Source organism: Musca autumnalis, unplaced genomic scaffold, assembly GCF_047663935.1.
Source record: "Musca autumnalis isolate F117 unplaced genomic scaffold, ASM4766393v1 scaffold_2, whole genome shotgun sequence".
Taxonomy (NCBI): Eukaryota; Metazoa; Arthropoda; class Insecta; order Diptera; family Muscidae; genus Musca; species Musca autumnalis.
In genome coordinates, this window is record NW_027411755.1 from 192,834,339 (window position 1) to 192,858,736 (window position 24,398).

Genomic DNA, 24,398 nt, shown 5'->3' on the forward strand with positions numbered 1-24,398 from the left:
GAGGATTTCATTATTCATTACAATACTGTAGCTAATAAAGTTGTTGGATTTGGATCCATCGGTATAAACAAATTTGTAATGTTTGTATTTTTCTTGGATATTACGAAATTCCTGTACGTAAATTTCTGATAGAGTATTATCCTTCGGATACTTGCGAAGAGAGGTATTAATTAAAAATGAGTTTGAGATCCAAAAAGGTTTATTAGTTACTGGAGCCGTGCGGCTGTGAGGGATATTAAATTTATCGCAATAGTTTTTTATTCTTTTAAGAGCTGAATCAAATTTAAAGAATTTTTTTGTTTTGATTGAGCTTTTTAATAATTTGACAACTGGGGAATTATCATTCAGCAATATTGTTTTGGAAAGTCGTGCTGTGGCGATTTCTCTATAATTTTCAATAGTCAATAAGTTGGCTTCAAATAACATATTGCTTATTCTTGTTGTGCGATGTGCTCCTAGAGCAATTCGCACTGCTGAGTTATATATGGTTTTAATCCTGTTTAAATTAGATTTAGCAGTATATCCGTATAGAAAAATTCCGTAGTTTATTTTTGAAATAATGATGGAGGTAATAATGGAAATTAGTGTAAATGTGTTACACTGAAACTTGTTGTTGGATAAACATTTAACTATATTAAGTTTGTTTTGTAGAGAAATTAATAATTCGTCAATATGTGAATTCCAATTATATTTATAGTTAATTGTTAATCCGAGAATTTTCAACTTTTCTACAGATGGAATTGTACTATTTTCACAGACCAAATTAGGAGAACAACTTCGTTTTCGGCATATATGTAGATGCTTGCATTTTTCTAAAGACAGTTGCGCTCCAGAAAATGAGCACCATCTCCCAATTTCAGGCAAAATATTGCCCATGTTAATAGATGTTGGGTTTTTATCAGATAAGTTTTTTATTATTACAAAGTCATCCGCATAAGCTACGTATCTAATTTCTTTGTGAAGATCCAGTATTTGAGTAAGTTTGTTGTATGATATTATGAATAAAACAACCGAAAGTGGCGACCCTTGAGGTATGCCATTATAAAGATTTCTCGTTTCTGAGAGGTAAGAGTTGACTCTGACGTTTATTTTTCTATTTATCATGTAGTTTCTGATATAATTATGTATTTTTGGTCCTATACTCCATTCTTGTAGTTGACAAAGTATGGCATGCAAGCCGATCTTTTCAAATGCTTTCGAGAAATCTAGAGATAGTATCGAAATATGTTTATTATTTTTCAAAGAGCTGTTTACGTGATAATCTAAGAAAATGAGTGGGTCAGCTATAGACCTACCTTGTTTGAAGCCAAATTGAAAAGGGCTAATAAGTTTGTTAGTGGTAATAAACCACCACAATCTTTTAGCAATAATTTTGTCAAGAATTTTGGAGCAACAAACATTCAAAGATATGGGTCGATAAGATATCAAGGATGTTTTATCAGCATTAGGTTTGGGAATGGGAATAATAAGGCTATTTTTGTAAATTTGCGGAATGTACGAATTAAAAATGTTATTGTAAAGTGACAATAAACGTGTTTTACTATTAGAACCCAGATTCCTGATCATTTCGTAGTTTATTCTGTCTATACCTGGAGTTTTTCCCTTAAGCTGATTAAGAGCGACCTTGAGTTCCAAAGGGCTTAAGTCTTGTTCTATAGTATCAGCGATTTTGGTTGGGGCTAAAGCTGTGGGACTTTCCACATACATTTTCTTAGATGATTGGAATTCATCTGGAAAAAAACTGTCTTGTGATGATTCAGACCAAGAACTGCAAAAGGCATTAGCAATATCTGACGGATTGGTAATTGTGTTACCATTGGCATCAGAGATACAATGTATAGATGTTTTAAGTTTCATTCCACAGAATCTGCGAATATTACTCCAAATTTTTCCTGTTGGGCTAGAATTGTTTATTTCAGATGTGAACATTTCTACTGATAATTTCTTTGAGCGTTTGAGTTCTCTCCTGTAGAGAGCATTTATTTTGCGGTATTTAATAAGATTGTCGTTCGTGATATTTCTTCTGAATTTGTTAAGAAGATGGTTTCTTTGTCTCTTGAGGTCATCAAGTTTATTGTTCCACCAAGGCACAAAATGTTTGTTAGAAGGGATTTTATGTTGAGGAATGCATTCATTTGCAGATTGAAGAATGATTTTCTGTATGTTTGCAGTTTCTTTGTTAATGTTGGTACTAAGTGGCTTTTCAGAACTAATTTTGTCTGATAGTAATTTAAAATTATCCCAGTAAGCTTTATTTGTATTAAATAATGGTTTGAGACGATATTCTCTTATAAAATTATTTTCTTGGAATAGAGTTGTAATAATTGGAAAGTGGTCGCTACCATATAAGTCACTTTCAATTTTACAATCTGCATGTAGTGATAAAATAGAGGAAACTAAAGTGATATCTATGTGGGTAAAGGTTTTGTGCGTTGAGAAGTGAGTTGGGGAGCCGTCGTTTAAGATCATTAAGTTAGATTGTGTTATAAATTTGGCGAGTATTTTTCCTCTAGGATTGTTGTTTTTGGAGCCCCATAATGGATGCCAACTATTCATGTCTCCTGTTATAACCATAGGATATTGAGATGAGAAAAGATTTTCAAGGTCTCTAATATTAAATGTCCTTGATGGGTTTAGATAAGTAGAATAGAAATAAAACGTCGATTTAGATATAATTTTAACAATGACAGAATCCATATTATTAAGGCTGCCGATATATTCGTGCTGAATAGAATTGTGAATCAAAACAGCAGAGTTATTTGAGTAATAAATACAGAAATTAATTGGTATAGGGATATTTTTGGGTGTTTTGAAATGTGTTTCTTGTAATGATATTATTTTAGGTTGGTGTTTTTTATTAAATTTTGAAGCTCATTGTAATTATTACAATAACCTTTAATATTCCACTGTAAAATCTTTAGATCCATTATTTACAAGGAAGAGAAAAAAATTAAGAGCAAACTATATAAAATAAAAAGTGAGAGAATAACAATGAGAGAATATACAAGGAGAGAAAGTATGATGAGAAATATGTATCAGGTGTTTATATATCGCTGTCCGGTTCTTCGCTCTCAGTATTGTTAATACACGGTTTTTTGTTGGTTTTGAAAACAGCTGCTTTATTTTTCAATTCACTTCTCGTGCGTTTTGATATGGTTTTCGGGAGAATATTAACCGTTGTTGTTTTTTTGGCGTTAGCACTTGTTGTTGGAAGTTCGTTTGACTTTTGTTGATCTTTTTTGTCTAATGTTTTCTTTTTTGTTTCATTCTCTGGTAAATCGTCGTATTTAACGACCTTGCGTATAACTTTAGAAAAAGAGTCATCACTTGGATGACGTTGTTTATACTTGGCAATTGCAGTTTTATTGTCTACTTTATCGATGGTTTTTATTGTTTGTATTTCTTTGAATTTTATAAATACTGGGCATTTCTTATTTAGCACAGAGTGATTGACTTCACTCCGATTTTCTTCAAAACAATTTACACATATCATTGTTTTATCACAAAGCTCATCGTCATTTAGATGTTCTTCTTCTCCACAATTTATGCAAAGTTTATTATTTTTGCACATTTTTGTAAGGTGACCAAAACGAAAACAGTGGCGGCATCTTAATGGTAAGGGTATATATGGGCGAATGTCGGTTTTTTCGTACCCTATATTTATGTTTTCTGGTGGATTTAATGATGAAAACGTGAGTATTATGAGGCCAGTTTCGACCAAATTATCGTCCACTTTTTTTAATATTTTTTGAACTTCAACAACCGATTGAGGTTTCAATTCCCTTAGAATTTCTTCTTCAGAAATACCCCTTAAATCATTGTTGTATATGACACCTTTGCTGAGATTATGGCTGGTATGTTCTTTGACTTCAACTCTTATTTCGTTATTAAGAGAAATCAATTGGATCAATTTGGTAGCTTGCGTTGCATTTTTTGTTTTTATGAGTAACTCGCCGTTACGGAGTTTTTTGCACGAGTCTACTTCACCACAAACACTGTCTATCACTTTTTTAATTAAAAAGGGAGAAACATTTTTTAATGTATCTTCACTATTTATTCTAGACATTAAAAGGAACTTTGGTCCAATGGTAATGTTTTTGAATATCTTATTTTTGTCGAGATCGAAATTCATGGCTTTGGTTATTGAACTAATTGAATTGTTAGTTATGAAACAAACTCTCACTTAGAAGCGCAGACGTTCGATTGCTTTCGCAGTCAAATGACGACTGTCTCGGATTTTAATTTTATATAGTACATTGTATTCTACTGGTTGAGCACTTTCATTTGATACCCATATTGATGGGATTGATAAAACCTATGTTATCCGCCATTTTGTAGCGGCCGCCATCTTGGATTTCAATTTTTTATAGTATATTGTATTCTGCTTGTTGAGCCCTTTCATTTGGTACCCATATTGATGGGATTGATAAAACCTACGTTATCCGCCATTTTTGTAGCGCCCGCCATCTTGGATTTCAATTTTTTATAGTATATTGTATTGTGCTTGTTGAGCCCTTTCATTTGATACCCATATTGATGGAATTGATAAAACCTACGTTATCCGCCATTTCGTAGCGGCGGCCATCTTGAATTTATAATGATAATGAATAAACATAATTGTATTGTCACCAAAGTGTATACAAAATTTCAGATTAATCGGTTGACAGGAAGAGGGTGAAATTTGAATTACTAAATTTGACCCAAGAATAAATAATAAATAAAACAAACGGGGTGAGCTAAATAAAACCATTTAAAAAATCCATGTTTGATGGCATCTTTGGTTGCTTCTAAAAATCTCTAAAAAATCCACGTTTGTGGCCTCTTTAGTTGCTGCTAAAAATCTTTAAAAAATCCACGCTTTGTGGCCTCTTTGGTTGCCGCAAAAAATTTTTAAAAAATCTACGCTTTGTGGCCTCTTTGGTCACCACTAAAATTATTTAAAAAGTCGACATTTAGTGGCCTCTTTGGTTGCTTCAAAAAATCTTTAAAAAATCCACGTTTGTGGATGTCGCTGAAATCTTTATAAAAAACTTCGCTTTGTGACCTCTTTGATTGCCGCTAAAAGTCTTTAAAAAATCGTTGCTTTGTAGCCTCTTTGGTCGCTTGCTAAAAATGTTTAAAAATTCGTGTTTGGTGTTCGCTTTCGTTGCTCTTAAAAACATTTAAAAATCCACGTTTGTTGGTCTTTTTGGTTGCTCCTAGAAATCTTAGAAAGATCCACCTTTGTTGGTTTCATTGATTGGTCCTAAAAGTTTTAAAAAATCCACGTTTGGTAGCCTCTTGGGTTGCTCCTAAAAATTGTTTACAAATCCACGTTTGTGGGTATCTTTGATTGCTCCTAAAAATGTTTGACAAATCCACGTTTTATGGTATCTTTGTTGGTTGCTTCTAAAAAATAAAACTTTGTGGCCTCTTTGGTTGCCTCTAAAAATCTTTAAAAAATCCAAGTTCGATGGACTCTTTGGTTGCTCCTAAAAATCTATAAAAATCCACGAGTGCAGGCCTGTTTGATTGTTTGGAGGCTTTTTTAGTGGCTCCTAAATTTTTAATATGTCGCGTAAAAATCGTTAAAAAATGCACATTTGATGACCACTTCGTTTGCTCCTAAAATCTTTAAAAATTCCACGTTTGATGGCGTCTTTTTTATACCCTCCACCATAGTATGGAGGGTATATTAAGTTTGTCATTCCGTTTGTAACACATCGAACTAATCATTTGCGACCCTACAAAGTATATATATTCTTGATCAGGATAAAATTCTAAGACGATCTAGCCATATCCGTCTGTCCGTCCGTCTGTCCGTCTGTTGTAATCACTCTAGCGTCCGCAATAATTGAGATAGAGTGCTGAAATTTTGCACACGAGGGTATTTTCTCCATAGGCAGGTCAAGTTCGAAGATGGGCTATATCGGTCCACTTTTTGGTATAGCCCCCATATAACGGTACCTCCGGATTTGAAGTATTTTGACGTTATTCGCCACATTTGCAGACCGAATTAGCTATAATTTGGCACTTAGGGTTCCTAGTGATCAACAAACTTATATCCCAAAGGATATGGGCATAGGTCCATGTTTTGGTATAGTCCCCATATAACGGTACCTCCCGATTTTCGGTATTTTGAGAATTTTAGCCACAATTTTTAACCGAACTATCTGCAATTTGACATTTGAGGTTCTCAATGGTTATGAAATATCTCCACGAAACATCGTCAACATAGGTCCATGTTTTGGTATAGCCCCCATATATCGGTACCTCCCGATTTTCGGTATTTTGAGATTTTTAGCTACAATTTTTAACCGAACGAGCTGTAATTTGCCATTTGAAGTTCTCAGTGGTCATGAAATATCTCCACCAAACATCGTCAACATAGGTCCATGTTTTGGTATAGCCCCCATATAACGGTACCTCCCGATTTTCGGTATTTTGAGAATTATAGCTACAGTTTTTAACCGAAATAGCTGTAATTTGACATTTGACGTTCTCAGTGGTCATAAAACATCGTCAACATAGGTCCATGTTTTGGTATAGTCCCCATATAACGGTATCTCCCGATTTTCGGTATTTTGAGAATTATTAGCTGCAATTTTTAACCGAACTAGCTGTAATGATCGGTATTTTGAGAATTTTATATAGGTCCATGTTTTGGTATATCCCCCCATGTAACTGTACCTCCCGATTTTCGGGAATTTTCAGTGGTCACGAAATTTCTTCACTAAAATTCGTCAACATGGGTCCATTTTTGAGGGTCTACATTGTTTTGATGAAACTACCCTCAATTTGACTCTTGAAGTTCCCTGCAGCTATAAAACTTTTCGACAAAAAAATTTAAAGATATGTTGACTCTTTGATATAACCCCGTAGGTGGTACCTTTCACCTAGCTGAACACATTTTTTTTAGATTAGATTAGATAACAATGTGCAACAAAATGGAGGTGAAAGTCTGGGGCACAGAAGATTCCTCTTGGGGAAAAAAGGCCTTGGTGAGTATATTATGAACCCCGGAGGACAGATCTGCCGTGAGTCGAACTTCCGCGTTATGGCGTGATGAAATTTTTGTTAGAGACCCTGTGGACCATCAGGAATTAGCGTTATATCTTTGTTCACTTTTGCTTAAGTGCTCTACAAAAACAACAAACAAAGATATAATGCTAATTAATGGTGGCTTACAGGGTCTCTTGCAAAAACTTCATCACGCCATAACGCGGAAGTTCGACTCACGGCGCATCTGTCCTTCGGGGTTTTTAATATACACACACCAAGGGCTTTCATCTTCAAAAGGAAATATCTCTGCCCCAACATGTGTGTTCACAGTGTAATTTAAGCAATAGTGGGAGGCAGTAGGAGTCTATCCATTGTCGAAAAGTTTTTCCACCTAAAATTGTGAAAGGACCCTTATTATTCCATTTTAATTAAGACTATTTTATGGTGGAGGGTATAAAAAGTTCGGCCCGGCCGAACTTAACGACTTTTTACTTGTTGCTCCTAAAATCGTTATATAAATCCACAATTGATGGTCTCTTTGGTTGCTCCTTTAAAAATATCCACGTTTGATGGCTTCTTTATTTGTTCCAAAAAATCTTTAAGATGTCCACATTTGTTGGCCTTTTGGGTTGCTCCTAAAAATCTGTAAAAGTTTCAATTTAGTTTCTACTAAAAATCTTCTAAAAAATCAATTTTTTGTGGTCTCATTGTTTGCATACAAAAATCTTTAAAAAAAAATCCACGTTTGGTGGTCTCTTTTGTTCCTCCCAAAATCTTAAAAAATTCAACGTTAGTTGCTCCTAAAATCATTAAAAATATCAACATTTGGTGGTCTCTTTGGCTGCTCCTAAAAATCGTTGAAAATCCACGTTTTGTGGCCTCTTAGGTTGTTGCTAAAAATCTTCAAAAAATCTACGCTTTGAGGCCTCTTTGGTTGGTCCTTAAAATCGTTAAAAAATCAACGATGGTGGCCTTTTTGGTTACTCCTAAAAATCTTAAAAAAAGTCTCGAATGGAGGCCTCTTTGGTTGCTCTTTAAAAAATCAACGTTTGGTGTCCTCTTTGCTTGCTCCCAATCTTTAAAATGCACGTTTTGTGGCCTCTTTGTTTGCTTCTAAAATTATTTTGTTTATCCTAAAAATCATTAAAAATCTACTTTTGGTGGTACCTCTGGTTGCCCCACGTTTGGTGACCTTTTTGTTGCTCCTAAAAAATCTTTAAAAAAATCAAAGTATGGTTGCCTTTTTAGTTTCTACTAAAAACCATTAACAAATTCATGTTTGGTGGCCTCTTTGGTTCCTCCTAAAAATCTTCTAAAAAACAAATTTCGGTGGCCTTTTTGGCTGCCTCTAAAAATCTATAAAAGATCTATGTTTGATGGCATCTTTAGTTGCTCCTGAAATCGTTAAAAATAGGAACGTTTGATGGTCTCTTTGGCTGCTTCTAAAAATCTTTGAAAAATCCACTTTTGGTGGACCTTTGGTTGCTAATAAAAAATCTTTAAAAAATCCTCTTTTGATGGCGTTTTTGTTGGTCCTAAAAATCTTCTAAAAACAATTATTGGTGGCTTCTTTGTTTGACTCTAAGAGTCTATAAAAATCCAAGTTTGGTGGTCTGTTTAGTTGCTCCTACAAATCTTTAAAAATCCACGAGTGGAGAGTCCTCTTTGATTGCTCATTAAAAAATCAAAGTTTGGTGGCCTTTTTGGTTACTCCTAAAAATCTTAAAAAAAAAGCCTCGAGTGGAGGCCTCTTTGGTTGCTCTTTAAAAAATCAACGTTTGCTCCCAAAAATCTTTAAAAAATCGCATTTGATAACTTCTTTGGTTGCTCCTAAAAATACTTTAAAATTCCAGGTTTGGTGGCCTCTTTGGTTGCCCCTACAAAATCTTTAAAAAATCCACTTCTGGTGGCCTCATTAGTTGTTCCTAAAAACCTTTAAAAATTCTGCATTTATTACAGTCTGATCATACCACCGCATTATTAAGCGACGATACTCCCTCCATTCCGTTATTTGAACTTTTACCTGCTTGGCTAAACATAATAGACCATTCATGAATTTTATGTGATTTCTTCTCTCTTTATTTAGTTTGGTTCAACATTGTTTGTTTTCCTTTTTTTAGTTTTTTGTCTAAAAAAAACTCTTTTTTCTCTACGTCTTCATCATATTCTTCTATTCCAAGCATATTACATTGCTGACATTTTTGTAGTAGTTGTCTTTTCTAAAATGATGATGAGATTTCCCTCATCATGTTCATTTCACAAAAATATTTGTTCACTAAAGCTGAATGCGAAAAAAATCCGCGATATGCTTACTTACGCTTAAAAAACAAGAAACTGAAGACCATGAATATTAAATGACGAAGTAATGGCGAAAAAAAAATGTGAAGGAAAAACTAAAGGAGGTATCATAGAAAAGAATGCCATAATGATTACTAGACGTCCAAGAAAAAAGGGTTCAGTCAAACAAACCAGGCGTTCAACAGCAAAAAAACCCGAACGAAATGGAGAGAAAATACAAGGCCATTAAGCTTTTTTTTGTGTGTTTTGTAGTTCATTGTATGCGTTAATGCGGGAGTCCAATGTTGGAAACAGTGGTTACAAATGTGGAAAATAAAGCATTTTTCAAAAAGATATGCAAGAAAATAATGAAATATTCACATAGGTAGTTTTAACACCCCCTCACATATACATAACGACAACACTTATACGCACAATTTGATTTTTGTATTAATAAATTTGAATATGGTGACACACACATCTCCATAATTTCGGGTCTTATTTTGTAATTCTAAACTTTCATCGTTTTAATCACAATGCAATCCTTTCCAAAAAAGGAAAGCAATGCAGAAGTCAAAAACAAAAACGAATCAGTTTACATTGAAGATTAGTCAACGCATACATACACACACCTACATAGATGTTCAACAATGTTGGCGAAAGAAGATGAAAAGTTAATAGAGGTTAAAAACTAATTGTATGTTTTGATAAAAATTGCGATTTAATCTTTATGTTCCCTCCCAGTATCTTCATTGTTATCATCTTCTACTTCGTCGTCTTGTTCTTCTATTGTACGTCCTTCAATTAAGAGGTGGAATTAAATGAAAATCGTGCATTACATCTTAAGTGCAAAGGAGGTATCACTTTTTAATCGTCCACAGATTAAAAGCTAATCAACTCTGTTCAACAAAGATTTTGAGGATAAGGAGGGCAATTTCCTTGTTGGTTTTTCTTTTTTCGGTGGAGATTTGTTGTTATGCTATTTTGAAAGATTTGTAAGAAAAACTTACACTGTCGGGAAACTTTGATTTTTAAAGATTTCTAGGAGCAACCGAAAAGGATTTATCTGAAATTTTTAGGAGCAACCAAAGAGACCATCAATCGGTCTTATAACGATTTTTAGGTTCAACCAAAGAGGTCAAGAAACGTGGATTTTCTTAAAGATATTTAGGAGCAGCCACCCCTTTGGATTTTTAACATATTTTTAAGAGCAACCAAAAGGCCAGCCCCTGGATTTAAAAAAAATGTAAGAGCAACCTAAGAGTCCATCCCATCTGGATTTTGTTATAGATTTTTAGGAGTAACTAAATAGGCTAACAAACGTGTATTTTTAAAGATTTTTAGGAGGGGGATTTTTAGGAGAAACCAAGTGATTTTTTTTAAGATTTTTAAGATCAACCAAAAAGGTCAACAATCGTAGGTTTTTTTTAACTTTTAGGAGCAAACGAAGTGACCACGTCTCGTAGATTTTTAAAATAATTTTACGATCAACCAAAGAGGCCACCTCAAATGGATTTTTTTAAAGATTTTTAGAAGCAATTACAAAGTCCGCCCCATTTGGATTTTTAGGAGCAACCAACGATGCCACAAACATGGATTTTTTTAAAAGAAAAGATTTTTAGAAGCAACCAAAGAAGTCAACAATCGTGGATTTTTTAAGCAACCAAAAAGGACAACAGACTTGGAATTTTTTTTAAGATTTTTAAGATTAACCAAAGTGGTCAAGAAACGTGGAATTCTTAAAGATTTTTAGGAGCAATCAAAGGTGCCAAAAAACATGGATTTTTAAAGATTTTAGGATCAACCAAAGGGGCCACCCCACGTGGATTTTTAGAGGTTTTTTAGAGCAACCAAAGAGGCCACCAACATGGATTTTTTTAAAGATTTTTAGGAGCAATCAAAGAGGCCACCCAACATGGATTTTTTAAAGATTTTTAGGATCAACCAAAGGGGCCACCCCGCGTGGCTTTTTAGAGGTTTTTAGGAGCAACCAACCTGGATTTTTTAAAGATTTTTAGGAGCAATCAAAGAGGCCACCCAACATGGATTTTTTAAAGATTTTTAGGATCAACCAAGGAGGCCACATGACGTGGATTTTTAGAGGTTTTTAGTAGCAACCAAAGAGGCCACCCTTTGCTAGTTTTTAAAATATTTTAGGAGCAACAAGAGGTTAACAAACGCGTTTTTAAGGATTTTAAGAGCAACCGAAGAGGCCAACCATAGGTATTTCTTTAAGATTTTAAAGCAACCAAATAGGTAAAAAAGCTGGATTTTTTTAAAGATTTTTAGGAGCAACCAAAGCGCCACGTAGATTTTTTAAAAATGTTTAGGAGCTATCAAAGAGGCCATCCCACGAAAATTTTTAAAGGATTTTTAAGAGCAACCAAAGAGGCCACCCTTTGCGGATTTTTAAAATATTTTAGGGGCAACCTAAGAGGCCACCCCAAGTGTATTTTTTAAGAGTTTAGGAGCAACCAAAGATGTCAACTAAAATATTAGGAAAATCCAAAGGTCAACCCCTCGTGAGATTTTTAAAGATTTCCAGAACCAATCAAATGGACCAACCCTCGTAGATTTTTAAAGATGTTAAGGAGCAATGAAAGAGGCCAATCCTCGTGGATTTTTTAAAGATGTTTAGGAACAACGAAAGAGGCCAACCCACGTGGAGTTTTTAAATATTTTAGGAGCAATCAAAAAGGCCACTCCACGTGGATTTTTAAAGATTTTTGGAAACAATCAAAGGGGCCACCCTACGTAGAGTTTTAAAAATGTTTTAGGAGCAATCAAAGGCCACCAAACTTCGATTTTTTAAAGAGAGGCCAAAAAGCGTGGATTTTTTAAAGATTTTTAGGAGCAACCAAAGAGACCACTGCTCCTGATTTTTTTCTTTTTTTGTAATTTTTAGGAGCAACCGAAGTGTTCAAGGGCCCAAATTTTTTAAGATTTTTAGGAGCAACCAAAGAATTCATATACTTTGGATTTTTGGGAACAATAAAAGAGGCAACCTTAATTGGATTATTTAAAAGGCTTTTAGGAGCACCCTACGAGGCTTGGTTAACGGTTTTTGTAACAAACAGAGGAGCCACCAAGTGTAGATTTTTTGAAGATTTTTAAGAGCAAACAAACGCAGCACCTACCACCTTCCTCCCTTCATCTTCATTACAGACCACCCGCCTTTATAACATCACCCGCAATGTATTGATGTCACCGAATGCAAATCTTACAGTCCGATTTCCCTCCTGTCGCCATAAGTGAAGATCCTAGAGGCATTACTCTTCCCCTTTATGAGAAGCTGTTTTACAGTTGCTCAACATCAGCATGGAGTCCGGAAAATGCACAGTACGCCAACAAAAGGTTGATCTGTGATATGCTATCCCGCGCCAGTGCTGTATGCAAATGTTAGCACTATGCAGTGGAAAAAAACCTACCAGACTGCCGCCCTGCAACAGAGTACCATCTTCATGATGAAGCGAAGATTTCCCGGGTGCCAAAGCAAACACGAAAGGTTTTAGCTCAATTAAGATTCAGACGGTGCGACTTGATAGCAGGACTGGGGCCGCACGATACGCTATATATATATTTAACTGTCAACCTAAACCCACTCACCTGTCCCCCAGACTTTATGGATGCGTCTGTAGAAGTTGCAAAATGTATGCTTCAAGACAACAACCGAACTTGGATTTGTATACCCTCCACCATAGTATGGAGGGTATATTACGTTTTTTTCCGTTTGAAATAATCATTTAACACCCTATAAAATACTATATACTATAAAATTCTGAGACAATCTAGCGATGTCTGTATGTTGTAATCACTCTGGCGTTCAAAAAATTACTCTAGAGCGCTATATTTTTATACGAGAGGTACCTCCCGATTTTCGTTTCATTTTTTTTTTTGAGGTTTTTAGCTACATTTGTTAACCGAACTAGCTGTAGTTTGACATTTGAAGTTCCCTGCAGTAACAAAACTTCTCCAACAAAAATTGTCAACATAGGTCCATATTTTGATATAGCCCCCATTTAACGGTTCCTCCCGATTTTCGGTATTTTGAGGGTTTTAGCTAAAATTGTTAACCGAACTAGATGTAATTTGACATTTGGGGTTCTCTGTAGTCACGAAACTTCCACACAAAAGTAGTCAACATAGGTCCATGTTTTGATATAGCCCTCATATAATGGTACTTTTCGATTTTCGGTATTTTGAGAACTTTAGCCACATTTTGTAACCAAACTTGCTGTAATTTGACAATTTAGATTCTCGGTGGGCACGAAACTCCTTCACTAAAAATCGTCTATGTTTTGGGACAGCCACCATAAAACGGCACCTCCTGATTTTCGGTATATTTTTTAACCGAACTAGCTGTAATTTGACATTTGAGGTCCCTAGTGGCCACAAGACTTCTTCACCTAAAAATTTGTCAACATAGGTCCCCATATAACGATACCTTCCGATTTTCGGTATTCACCTTCGACGCATATTGGTCCATAAATCTTTCGAAGAATTTTTCTCTCAAACACACCAAGTTCTGCCTCATCTGCTTTCGCAAGTACCCATGTTTCAGATCCATACATAAAAACGGGTAGTATCAGTGTCCGGTAAAGTGTAAGTTTTGTTTAAAGAGAGGTGGTTTTGCTTTTAATATAATAATATTCTTCTCTTTATTTCAAGGCTTATATTGTTGGTTTTATTTATGGCGGTGCCGAGATAGATAAAGTCATTTACTATCTCAAATTTATAATTATCAACATCCACAGTTGGTCCGAGTCTACTGGACGACTTGCGTGTTGATAGCATAAACTTCGTCTTATCGCCGTTGACTGCCAGACCCACTTTGGCAGACTCTTTTTCATATTTGCAAAGGTGGCTGTTACGGCTCGCGCTGATCTACCTATTATGTCTATGTCATCTGCGTATGTAAGCAACATTACATCTTTTTTGTATATCGTGCTGCTTTTTCTCTGACCGTCTATATATTCTCATCTAGTATGACCTTTTCCAGTAGGATATTAAATAGGTCACACGATAGACTGTCACCTTGTCTGAAACCTCGTTTTGTGTTGAAAGGCTCGGAGAGGTTCTTTCCTATTTTAACTGCTGATCTTGTGTCAGCCAATGGCATCCTGCATAGTCGAATTAGTTTTGCAGGGATGCCAAACTCAGACATAGCTTGAAACACCTTTGTTCTAATTGGGCTGTCGAACGCGGCCTTATAGTCGACGAATAGGTGGTATGTGACAATCTGTCTTTCGTGGGTCTTCTCCAATATTTGGCGCAGTGTGAAGATTTGGTCAATTGTCGACTTACCAGGGCTAAAACCGCATTGGTATGACCCGATTATTTCATTGACCATGGGTTTTAACCGTTCACACAGTATGCTCGACAACACTTTATATGCGATGGGAAGGAGACTTATACCTCGGTGATTTGCACAAACCGTTTTGTCTCCTTTCTTATGTACGGGACATAGTAGGCTGAGGTTCCAATCATTGGGTATGCTCTCTTCCTGCCAAATTTCGCACAACTCATATCCACCAAAAATTCTCAAAATAGGTCAAGGGTTTCCTATAACCCCCATATAACGGTACATTCCCAATTTTGGGTATTTTGAGCATTTTGCTAGCTGTAATTTGGCATTTGAGGTTCTAAGTGGTCACAGAACTTTTACACCGAATATTGTCAACATAGGTCGATCCCAGCAAAAATAATCCTCCCAAAATAATGGGTTTTATAAGGGATTTTTGGCAGCCGTAACTAAATACAAATCCCCCTACTAACCCATTACTTTAACAAGAATGAATTAGAATTACTAGTTATTCCATGGCCACTAGAAGTTGAAAAATAAGCTATAAGCAAAAAATTCTATTTTTAGAACAGTTGAGGTGGAATTGTTTCAATTTCAACACATTTCATTTTTTAATTTATGTTTTTGTTTCGCCCCCTGCTGGATTTGATCTTGCGAACTTCTGATTTGTAGCCGAACACACTACACACTAGGCCACACACACGAACATTAAGGGTTGGTTAAGCGTTTGCATGTGCACCATCAACTATTCTTTGTTTCTTGAACAAAAAGTACTCAGCCACAATCCTCTGATTTGTAGTCGGACACACACGCTCAGTGCCACCGTATTAATAACTTAGTAAGGGGTAATATAAGTAGTTATTTTTGTTTACATCGCTTTGTAATAGGTTACACAATGACTAACGGATCCGATTTTTTGCTGGGATATAACGGTACATCCCGGTTTTGGATGTTTTAAGCTATTCAGCTATATTTGTTGACCGACCTATCTGCAATTTGACAATTGAGTATCTTAGTGGACACAACTCTTTTCCACCAAAATTTGTCAACATAGGTCCAGGGTTTGCCATAGCCCCCATATAACGATACCTCCCGATTTTCGGTATCTTAAGCATTTTAGCTGCATTTGTTATCCCAAATATCTGTAATTTGACATTTGAGGTAGTCCTTGTGGTTCGGTTAACAATGTTTAAATTTTCCAAGACAGATTTTTCAGATTTATTTCATTTGATCAAATCAAATATTTATTCCGCAATCTTGCTGATCATTAACCTCATTTACACTTGCACAATTAAAGCGAGGATAATCAACATCAAACCCTGTTGCATTACGCAGGTCTCCAAAGACTTTTGGCCATTGGGAATTGCTTGAGAACCATTGTTGTTGGTATTTCCGCTCGGTATATTCTTAGAAGTTGATGTTGTTGTCGTAGGTACCCAAGGCTTTTTTATTTCACTTTTTGGTTCCTTATAGTTCAGGTTGTGTGTGGTGTGGGAATATTTCGTAAAGGTACGTAATTTTTCAAATTCTTTGATCTTAAAAATATCAGAAAAAAAATAAAATTAATTAATTAACATATGTAATTCTGGGATACGGAGCCATTAAACTTACATCATCTGGATGTATTTTATGCCATTCGTCAAAATCAATCCAAATAACATTCGATAGACATGCGGTCGGTGTTGGAGATCTGGTCGAAATCATAGTACCCAAATATGTGTAATAATATTTATAGGATTGAGGCATAAAACTGGATAACGTTATTTTCTTGCTGGCCGGTAATGTTGCATTTGTATCGATTCCGCGGACATCTTCTATGTCGTTTATTATCAGGGTTATGAAGGGACTTGTTGCTTGGGTACGAACCTAAAAAAGAAAAAAAAATATTATTTATTTATATTTTATACCCCGAACCTAATGATTTCAGAGGAAATTTAGGTTTGGACAAGATCGCAAATATCCCTGTAAAGTCAAAAAAAGTTATATGGGCATATAAGTAAACATGGGCCTATGTTGACAATTTTTTACGAAGAGGTTTTGTGACCCATGAGAACCTCAAATGTCCCATTACGGATAATTCAGTCAAAAAATTTAGCTAAAACCCTCAAAATACAGGAAATGGGAAGATGCTGTTATATGGGGGCTAAACTAAAACATGGACCAATGTTGACGACTTTTGGTGAAGAAGTTTCGTGACCATCAACACATGGACCTATATTGACGATTTTTGGTGGAGAAGTTTCATGACCACCAAATGTCAAATTACTGCTAGTTCGGTTAAAAAAGTTACCTATACCAAAACATTGACCTATGCTGACGATTTTTAGTGAAGAAGTTTCACTAAAAACCTCAAATGTAAAATTACAGCTAGTTCGCTTAAAAATTTTAGCTACAATCCTCCAAATACCGAAAATCGGGAGGCACCGTTATATAGGTGCTATATCAAAATATGGACCTATGTTGACGATTTTTGGTGGAGAAGCTTTGTGACCACTGAGAATCTCAAAAGCTTAATTACAGCTATTTCGGTTAAAAATTGTAGCTAAAACCCTCAAAATACCGAAAATCGGGAGGTACCGTTAAATGGGGGCTATACCGAAACAATGACATATGTTGACATTTTTTGTTGGAGAATTTTTGTGACTGCAGGGAAACTCAAATATCACTTTACAGCTAGTTCGGTTAAAAATTGTATCTAAAATCATCAAAAAAACCGAGTAAGAACGGCATTAAGTTCGGACTGTTCGAACTTGTTACACCCTCAACCACGAGTTGTATTGAAGTAAAATGGAAGAATTAGTTTCCTTTCAATCCTACGGCAGCGGGTTCTCTGTACCGGATTGAGCCGGGAGCACACAACATCAGCGTTCCGGCCAGCGGTTGTCACCTCAGTGTACATGGGTTTGTATTTGTTTCGTTTTTCTGTGCTGGGAGCAGTATATCCCAGAATGTCTTCTCCGGATTCTTTTGGTCCGTGCCGGGACCGAGGAAAACCCAGGACAAATATATTTGAGCTCGGTTTGTCACTTCCGCATCTTCACCCTTATCCAATTTTCGGTGAGATGCAATAGATGTCAGGAGTGGGTGCATTTAAGGGGTTGCTCTGGACTTTTCCACGCGAGGGACTACGATAGGGACTATGTTGCTGCATGCTGCGCAAACACAGCTCCCAGTGATTCGTCGTCAGATTACGGAACCCCTTCGTCGTCAGATTACGAAACTTCCCCGCAGTCCCCCCAACAGCAGCCGCAGGCACAGCATTTAACACCAGCCGTTGTTGTTCCAATTCCAGAGAATGCATCCTTTTTGCAATTTAATTGCAATGGACTCCGAGGTAAGATGGATGAAATAGTGGAATTTATGAATTGGAAGAAGATCAAGGTCGCGGCGGTGCAGGAAACCATGCTGAACGACCACAGCTCAGTACGTTGTGATGGTTACAACGTAATAAGGAAGGGTCGCACCAGATGTGGAGGTGGCATATTAGCTTTCCTTTTCCACCAGTCTATTTAATACAGACCTATCTCGGTTGAGCCTGCCTCTGATGACCCGTACATGGAATGTATGGAGGTAGCAGTCAGGTGTGGAAATGCCGAGATAGAGTTGCTGATCGTATACATCCCGCCGAGAAATAGCTGTATCTCATATTACGTGCCTTACATTAGCCTGCTTTTGGAACGTCATAATCGTCTGGTCCTGGGGGACTTTAATGCGCATCATGAGATGTGACATTCGGCCCTCGGAAACGACCAGAGGGGTATAGCGCTGGCTGAGCAGATTGATAGCTCTACGTTTTGCTCGGTCAATGAGGACGCCCCTATCAGAATTAGAGGAGCGTGTCACAGTTCGCCAGACATAACCATCGTGTCACCTGGTCTGACAAATGACGTCACCTGGCAACCCGTCATTTCCCTTGGATGTGGTCTTGTCTCCATCAGCAGATCACCCGATTTCATCACCTCTGAACGCCGCACAATCGTCAATCATGGAAAAGCTGATTGGCCGAGTTTCAGAGAGTTCACCAATCACCGCTTCAGAGAACTGCCCAATCCTTCTGATGTTCGGGTAGCGGAAAGGACGTTCCGAGACATCATCACTGCTGCAGCCGCTCGCCATATACCTGCTGGTCGAATACCCGAAGTAAGACCACTATTAGCAAATGAGCGTGATGAGTTTCGTCGAACCAACCCCGACGAGCCCAGAGTCAGGGAGCTGACACTGGAAGTTAACAGGCTGGTCGGCGAACATAAGCGAAACAAGTGTTTAAATCATCTGAAGAGTTGCAACATTAGAGCCGGTATAAGTAAATTGTGGGCAACGGTTAAGTCACTCTCGAATCCCGGAAAGAGGGATGGCAGGACCTCAGTCACGTTTGGCGACGTTACGTTGACTGACCCGAAGAGGTGTGCAAGTTACTTCAATCGACAGTTTATCGAGTACCCCGGAGAGTGACAGGGCGAAGAGAAGAGTGCTACGTCGCATTAGATCTCTTCCTGCCGAGGATGAACCATCACAGTTTACAATGGATGATGTTGCGAATGCCATCAGGAACGCTAAATCATCCAAGGCGTTGGGCCCTGACGGAAGTTCCATGGTAATGTTGAAACAGCTGGATGAGCCGGGAGTGGAGTATCTCACTAAAGTTCTCAACCTGTCGCTAGCCACCCTTATTGTTCCCGAAGTCTGCAAAATGGGCAGGGTGGTCCCGCTGCTGAAGTCAGGCAGGATGCCAACAAAGGTGAATCGTACAGGCCGATTTCGCTTTTGTCACCTGTAGCGAAGACCCTTGAGGCCTTAGTCCTCCCCAGCATTAGAAATAGCTATCAAGTTACCGATCATCAGCATGGATTCCGTAAGCAGCACAGCACGACAACAGCGCTGCACGCCATCTCCACACATATTTGTCGAGGGCTCAAGGTCAAAAGCCTTTGTTACTGTCAAGCACTCCACGATGTTCGAGGCAACCCTCCGGCCAAGTCTGAAACTTTGGATAATCAACTATATGTGTGGTCGCCAGTCGTATGTGGAATTCAGGAACAAGAAATCAGAGCCCCGTAGAGTGAAACAGGGAGTTTCCCAAAGGAGGGGTGATATCTCCGGAACCGTTTAACCTCTACCTTTCCTGTATTCCGCCCCCTCCAGACGGCATTGTGATCGTAACGTATGCGTATGATTGTACGACCCTGGCGTCAGGTACCTACCTTGATGACATCTGTGAGCGACTGAACTCCTATTTAAATCGACGGCCACTCTGTTCGCCACATGGACGGCGCAGTATAGAAGAGTGTTGAATATCAGGGTCGATGGTAGCAGAATTCCGACCACAAACTGCCCCAAGATTCTAGGGGTCACATTCGACACCACTTTCACGTCGTCCTCGCATGCCACAGCTATCTGCGATAAACTGAAATGTAGGAACAAGGTCCTCAAGACACTAGCCGGCAGCACTTGGGGTGCAGATAAAAAAACCTTGTTGACCACGTATAAAGCGATAAGTCGGTCTGTGGTATGCTATGCAGCACCAGTTTGGTCCCCGAATTTATGTGACACGCAGTGGGATAAGATTCAAATTTGTCAGAACGACACCCTGAAAACAGCAACAGGGTGCCTCCTCAAATCTACAGTGGACCATCTACATGAGGAGGCAAAGATTCTTGCAGTCCGACAATATAATGAGATGCTATCGTTGCAGTACTTGCTCGGGTGTTACCGTGAGAGCCATCCCAATCACCATCTGCTGGCCAACGATAAACACAGGCATATCAGGAAGGTATTCAAGCTCTAGAGACGGAGGTCCAACAATATAGGAGAGAACCTCTACATCAACAGGCATATCAGGCAGGTTTGAACCAGCATTCACACGGACACAGTTGCCAAGGCCATAAGCAATTATTGTGTGATTGCAGTCATCGGAGTACATCCCCCATCTATCGCAGCTGAAGAGCTGCCACGACAAACCAGAGTAGTTTTGGCTCAATTACGCTCGGGATATTGCAGTCACCTAAATTTCTATTGGGCGGGAATTGATCGCACCGTGCAAGACATCTGCCCAGTATGCCCCGAATTTCCGATATTTCGGAAAAACCTTCCTAATACCGAAAATCAAGAGGTACGCTTCTATGGGAGATATAGGAACTCGCGGACCTATACTGATAATTCTCTTCTGGAATATTTGATAAGCCCATGGAAAACTGAATAACAAATTTAAGTTTTTCGGTGGAGAGGCGGACATGGTTATATCGACTTAGAATTTTACCCTAATCAAGAATATATATACTTTAGAGGGCCTCCTATGAATGTTTCAATGTGTTACAAACGGAATGACAAACTTAATTATACCCTCCATATTATGGTGGAGGGTATAAACACGAAAATCGGGAGGAGTGATTACAACAGACGGACATGGCTAGACTTAATAGGGTCGCACATGATTATTTCAATGCGTTACAAGCGGAAAACTAAGTTTAATTTTGTGATCTCGGCATCGGATATTTCACATTTTTCGAACGAGGAATATACATATATTCGCTACTAATATGTCTGTCCCTCTATTCACCACATGGCGTGCGGAGATGAGCACAGAGTTTAATGTTCAGGTCGATGGTAATAAGGTTCCAACCATTAACTACCAAAAGATTCTGGGGATTATATTCGACAGCATGTTCACGCTGTCCGCACATGCCACAGCTATCTGCGACAAGCTGAGATGTAGGAACAAGTTGCTCAAGTCCCGAGGGCGTAGACAAGAAAACCTTGTTGACCACATATAACACGATAGGGCGGTCTGTGCTATCGCCTGTACGATGCACCTCTGCTGGCATCCCTTGCCGGTAGCGGGACCACCCTGCCGACTTTCCAGGCTTTGGATGATTTCGCATTTCGGATGATGTCTGCAACATTGTCCATCGTAAATTGTCGTAGTATCTCCTCGACTGGGAGTAATCTTCTTATACGACGAGAGTGCTCTATAAACTGCTCGTTAAAATAACACACGCACCTCTTTGGGTCAGTTACTGTCACGTCGCTGAAAGCGACACAGTATCCTTCTGTCCCGTATTCGAGAGTGATTTAAACGTTGTCCACAATTTACTTAATCCTGTACCGATGTTGCATTGCGTCAGGATCTAGCCACATCTTCCGCTTATGTTCGCCTATTAGGCTATTGACTTCAAATGTAAGTTCTCTAAATCTTGGGTCTTCAGGGTTCGTACAACTCACTTGCTAGTCCCGTCGCCTCTGCCAGGAAATTTGGTCTAATTTTGGGTATTATCCTGCTGGTCGAATGTTGCAAACGGCTGCTGCAGTGATGATGTCCCGAAAAATTCACTCAGCTACTCGAGGATCTGAGAGAATGGGCAGTTAAATTCTTTCTTTTCTGAATCATGAGAAAGCTGATTGGCAAGGAATCAGCTTTCTCATGATTCAGAAAAGTACGGCGTTCAGAGGTTATGAAGTCTGGTGGTCTATTTATGGAGGCGATGATAGTAGGGTGGTCTGAGCCAAGGGAAATGACGGGTTGCCAGCATACGTCGTTTATCAGACCTGGTGCCACAAATGTGATATCAACTTGCTCGACCAGGACTGTACCCCTATTGGCATTACATAGGACGGAATACCAAAGCTCATGATGGACATTTAAGTTCCCAAGCATCGGGCATATAACGCTAGGCGTATTTTTCTTCGGCGGTATGTACACAGTTCTACCTCGATAGTACCTATGGATGTTTCATGTATGGGCCACCAAAACATTCTAATCATCGTTGCTAGCAACAGTTGGCGGTGAATTTTGTTTCTGGATCGAGGTGACCATGATGTTTTTTCGACTCATAAAGTCCACAATTTCGCTGACATTATTGCGGAGACCGTTGCAATTGAATTGCAGGAATGATGCATTTCCGCACCACTGAACAAAAACTTGTAGTGTTAGATGCTGTGTTTGATGTTGGGAAGACTGGCGGTACTGTGGCAGTAGCCTTTGTGGTCTCTATTACAATGCTATAATTTTATTCTCATCGTTTCCCACGATAGTGGTCCGTCTAGCTAGCTTGGATCTGTCAGTGGAATAAATAGGGCCACTGTTTGTGATACCTACCGACACAGGTTGCAAATTTCCATATCGTCTTTGGTCAACTACGAAAACGATATTTGTTTGATAATGTTGCCTATCAGGGCGAAGATAATTTGTTAAATTAATTTCAATTAGTTTCTCGATGGATTCGAGCTTTATTACCGATAATTTTTTGGAAGTGAAAAAGAAAAGCCGCCGTTGATAGCAGCTCATCAGACATATTGGCTGTGGAGTGGCTTCTCTGTCATCGACCTTTTATTTAATTAGGGGTCTATGCTCAGGAAATTTAATCCCCCACTCCCGTTATTATTAAATGATTCTTGTGTACTTGCTAATAGATCAATCCCATAACTTACCCGAAATCCCATAGAAGCCACCGCTATACCATTGTGTTTTTCCAATGCCTTCTCATAGGTGGGATAGTTTAGACTGCGAAAGACCAAATGTAATTCCGCAGGAAAACTCACATTATTTAGACCCCATTCTTCGGGCATGCTGGGACGAAAATTGAAGTACATAAATTCAAAACGAAAGAATCCTTTACCCTCCAATGGTCCACCGCGTAATATTGGAATTTTCACTTCGTCATCGTATTTCAAGTGAATCACCAACTGATCTCCATTATTTTTCAATAATATCGAATCTGCAATTTCAGTGCAATTTACACACATTATTGGTGTCATAAAAAGTTCCTTAACCGCTTGGTTGTAAAATGGTATGGAATATTTGCCAGCGCAAATGCGATTGCCAACATCAGCTATTTTCAATTAGAATAAAATTTAAATATTTTGTTTAAAATAGAAAACTGCACAAGCTGCGACTTACCATTAACCACATGATCATCCAATATAATTTGGATCCCAAGACAAACTGCAATATAACAAAACCAAAAATTTTAGAACTTCTAGGACCACCGTATGTATAAATTTGCGAAATTGTTCATTCCATTCTTATTTCCATTTATGGAAATAAGGACATACATGATAAACTCTTGAGTGGGGATGTGCTTGAAGACATATGGAATTAAAAGGTCTCTAAACTTACCAAATAAAAAAATCCAATTGTTCAAATGCAACTTGTTCATTTTTGCTTGACTTTATTTTATAAAATGAGGAACAATTCCATAAAATGCCTAGAACTCGGAAATCTCCATGGAATTAAGGCAATTCAATTTAAAGCAATGCATAATAAAAAGTTCATATATTATTATTGTTATATTTTAATAGAGCCCAATTAAGCTTGGCAACGTTCTTCAATGTAAATAGATGGCAGGACATACCCACATGCACTTGGTTTAGTAGGAAAATGCTGGAATTACTACTAAAGGTCCCACAAATGTTCGCAATTGTTTTAAAACATTCAAGATTTTTGAAAAAAAAAAATTTCCTTAAAAATCTAAGAATGTTGAAAACAAGTTTTCATTGAAAATCCATTATTTTTTAAATCCACGATATTTGAAAATATATTCTTTAAAAATATACAATTTTTGAAATATACGATTTTTGAAAAAATATTCTTTAAAAATCCTCAATTTTTATAAAAAAAATATTTTTTTAAATCTACTATTTTTTATAAAAATATGCTTTAAAAAATACATATAAAAATATTCTTAAAAACGCAAGATTTTTGAAAAATGTTCTTTAAAAAATCCACGATTTAAAAAAAAAATATTCTTTAAAAAATCCACGATTTTTGAAAAAAAATATTCTTTAAAAAACTTCACGATTTTTGAAAAAATATTCTTGAAAAAACTTCGACATTGAAAAAGTA

General features: G+C 37.6%; 1 protein-coding gene across 1 annotated transcript; it reads right to left on the minus strand.

The window, feature by feature from the left end:
• Positions 1-15,815: 15,815 nt before the first annotated feature.
• Positions 15,816-23,724, minus strand: LOC141393260 (carbonic anhydrase 7-like). The gene is made up of 5 exons (XM_073966243.1): positions 23,673-23,724; positions 23,454-23,498; positions 22,985-23,385; positions 16,172-16,426; positions 15,816-16,095 (listed from the first exon to the last, which is right to left on the minus strand). Exons 1-5 carry the CDS (start codon positions 23,710-23,712, stop codon positions 15,838-15,840), a joined length of 999 nt encoding a protein of 332 aa, XP_073822344.1. The 5' UTR covers positions 23,713-23,724; the 3' UTR covers positions 15,816-15,837.
• Positions 23,725-24,398: the final 674 nt, after the last annotated feature.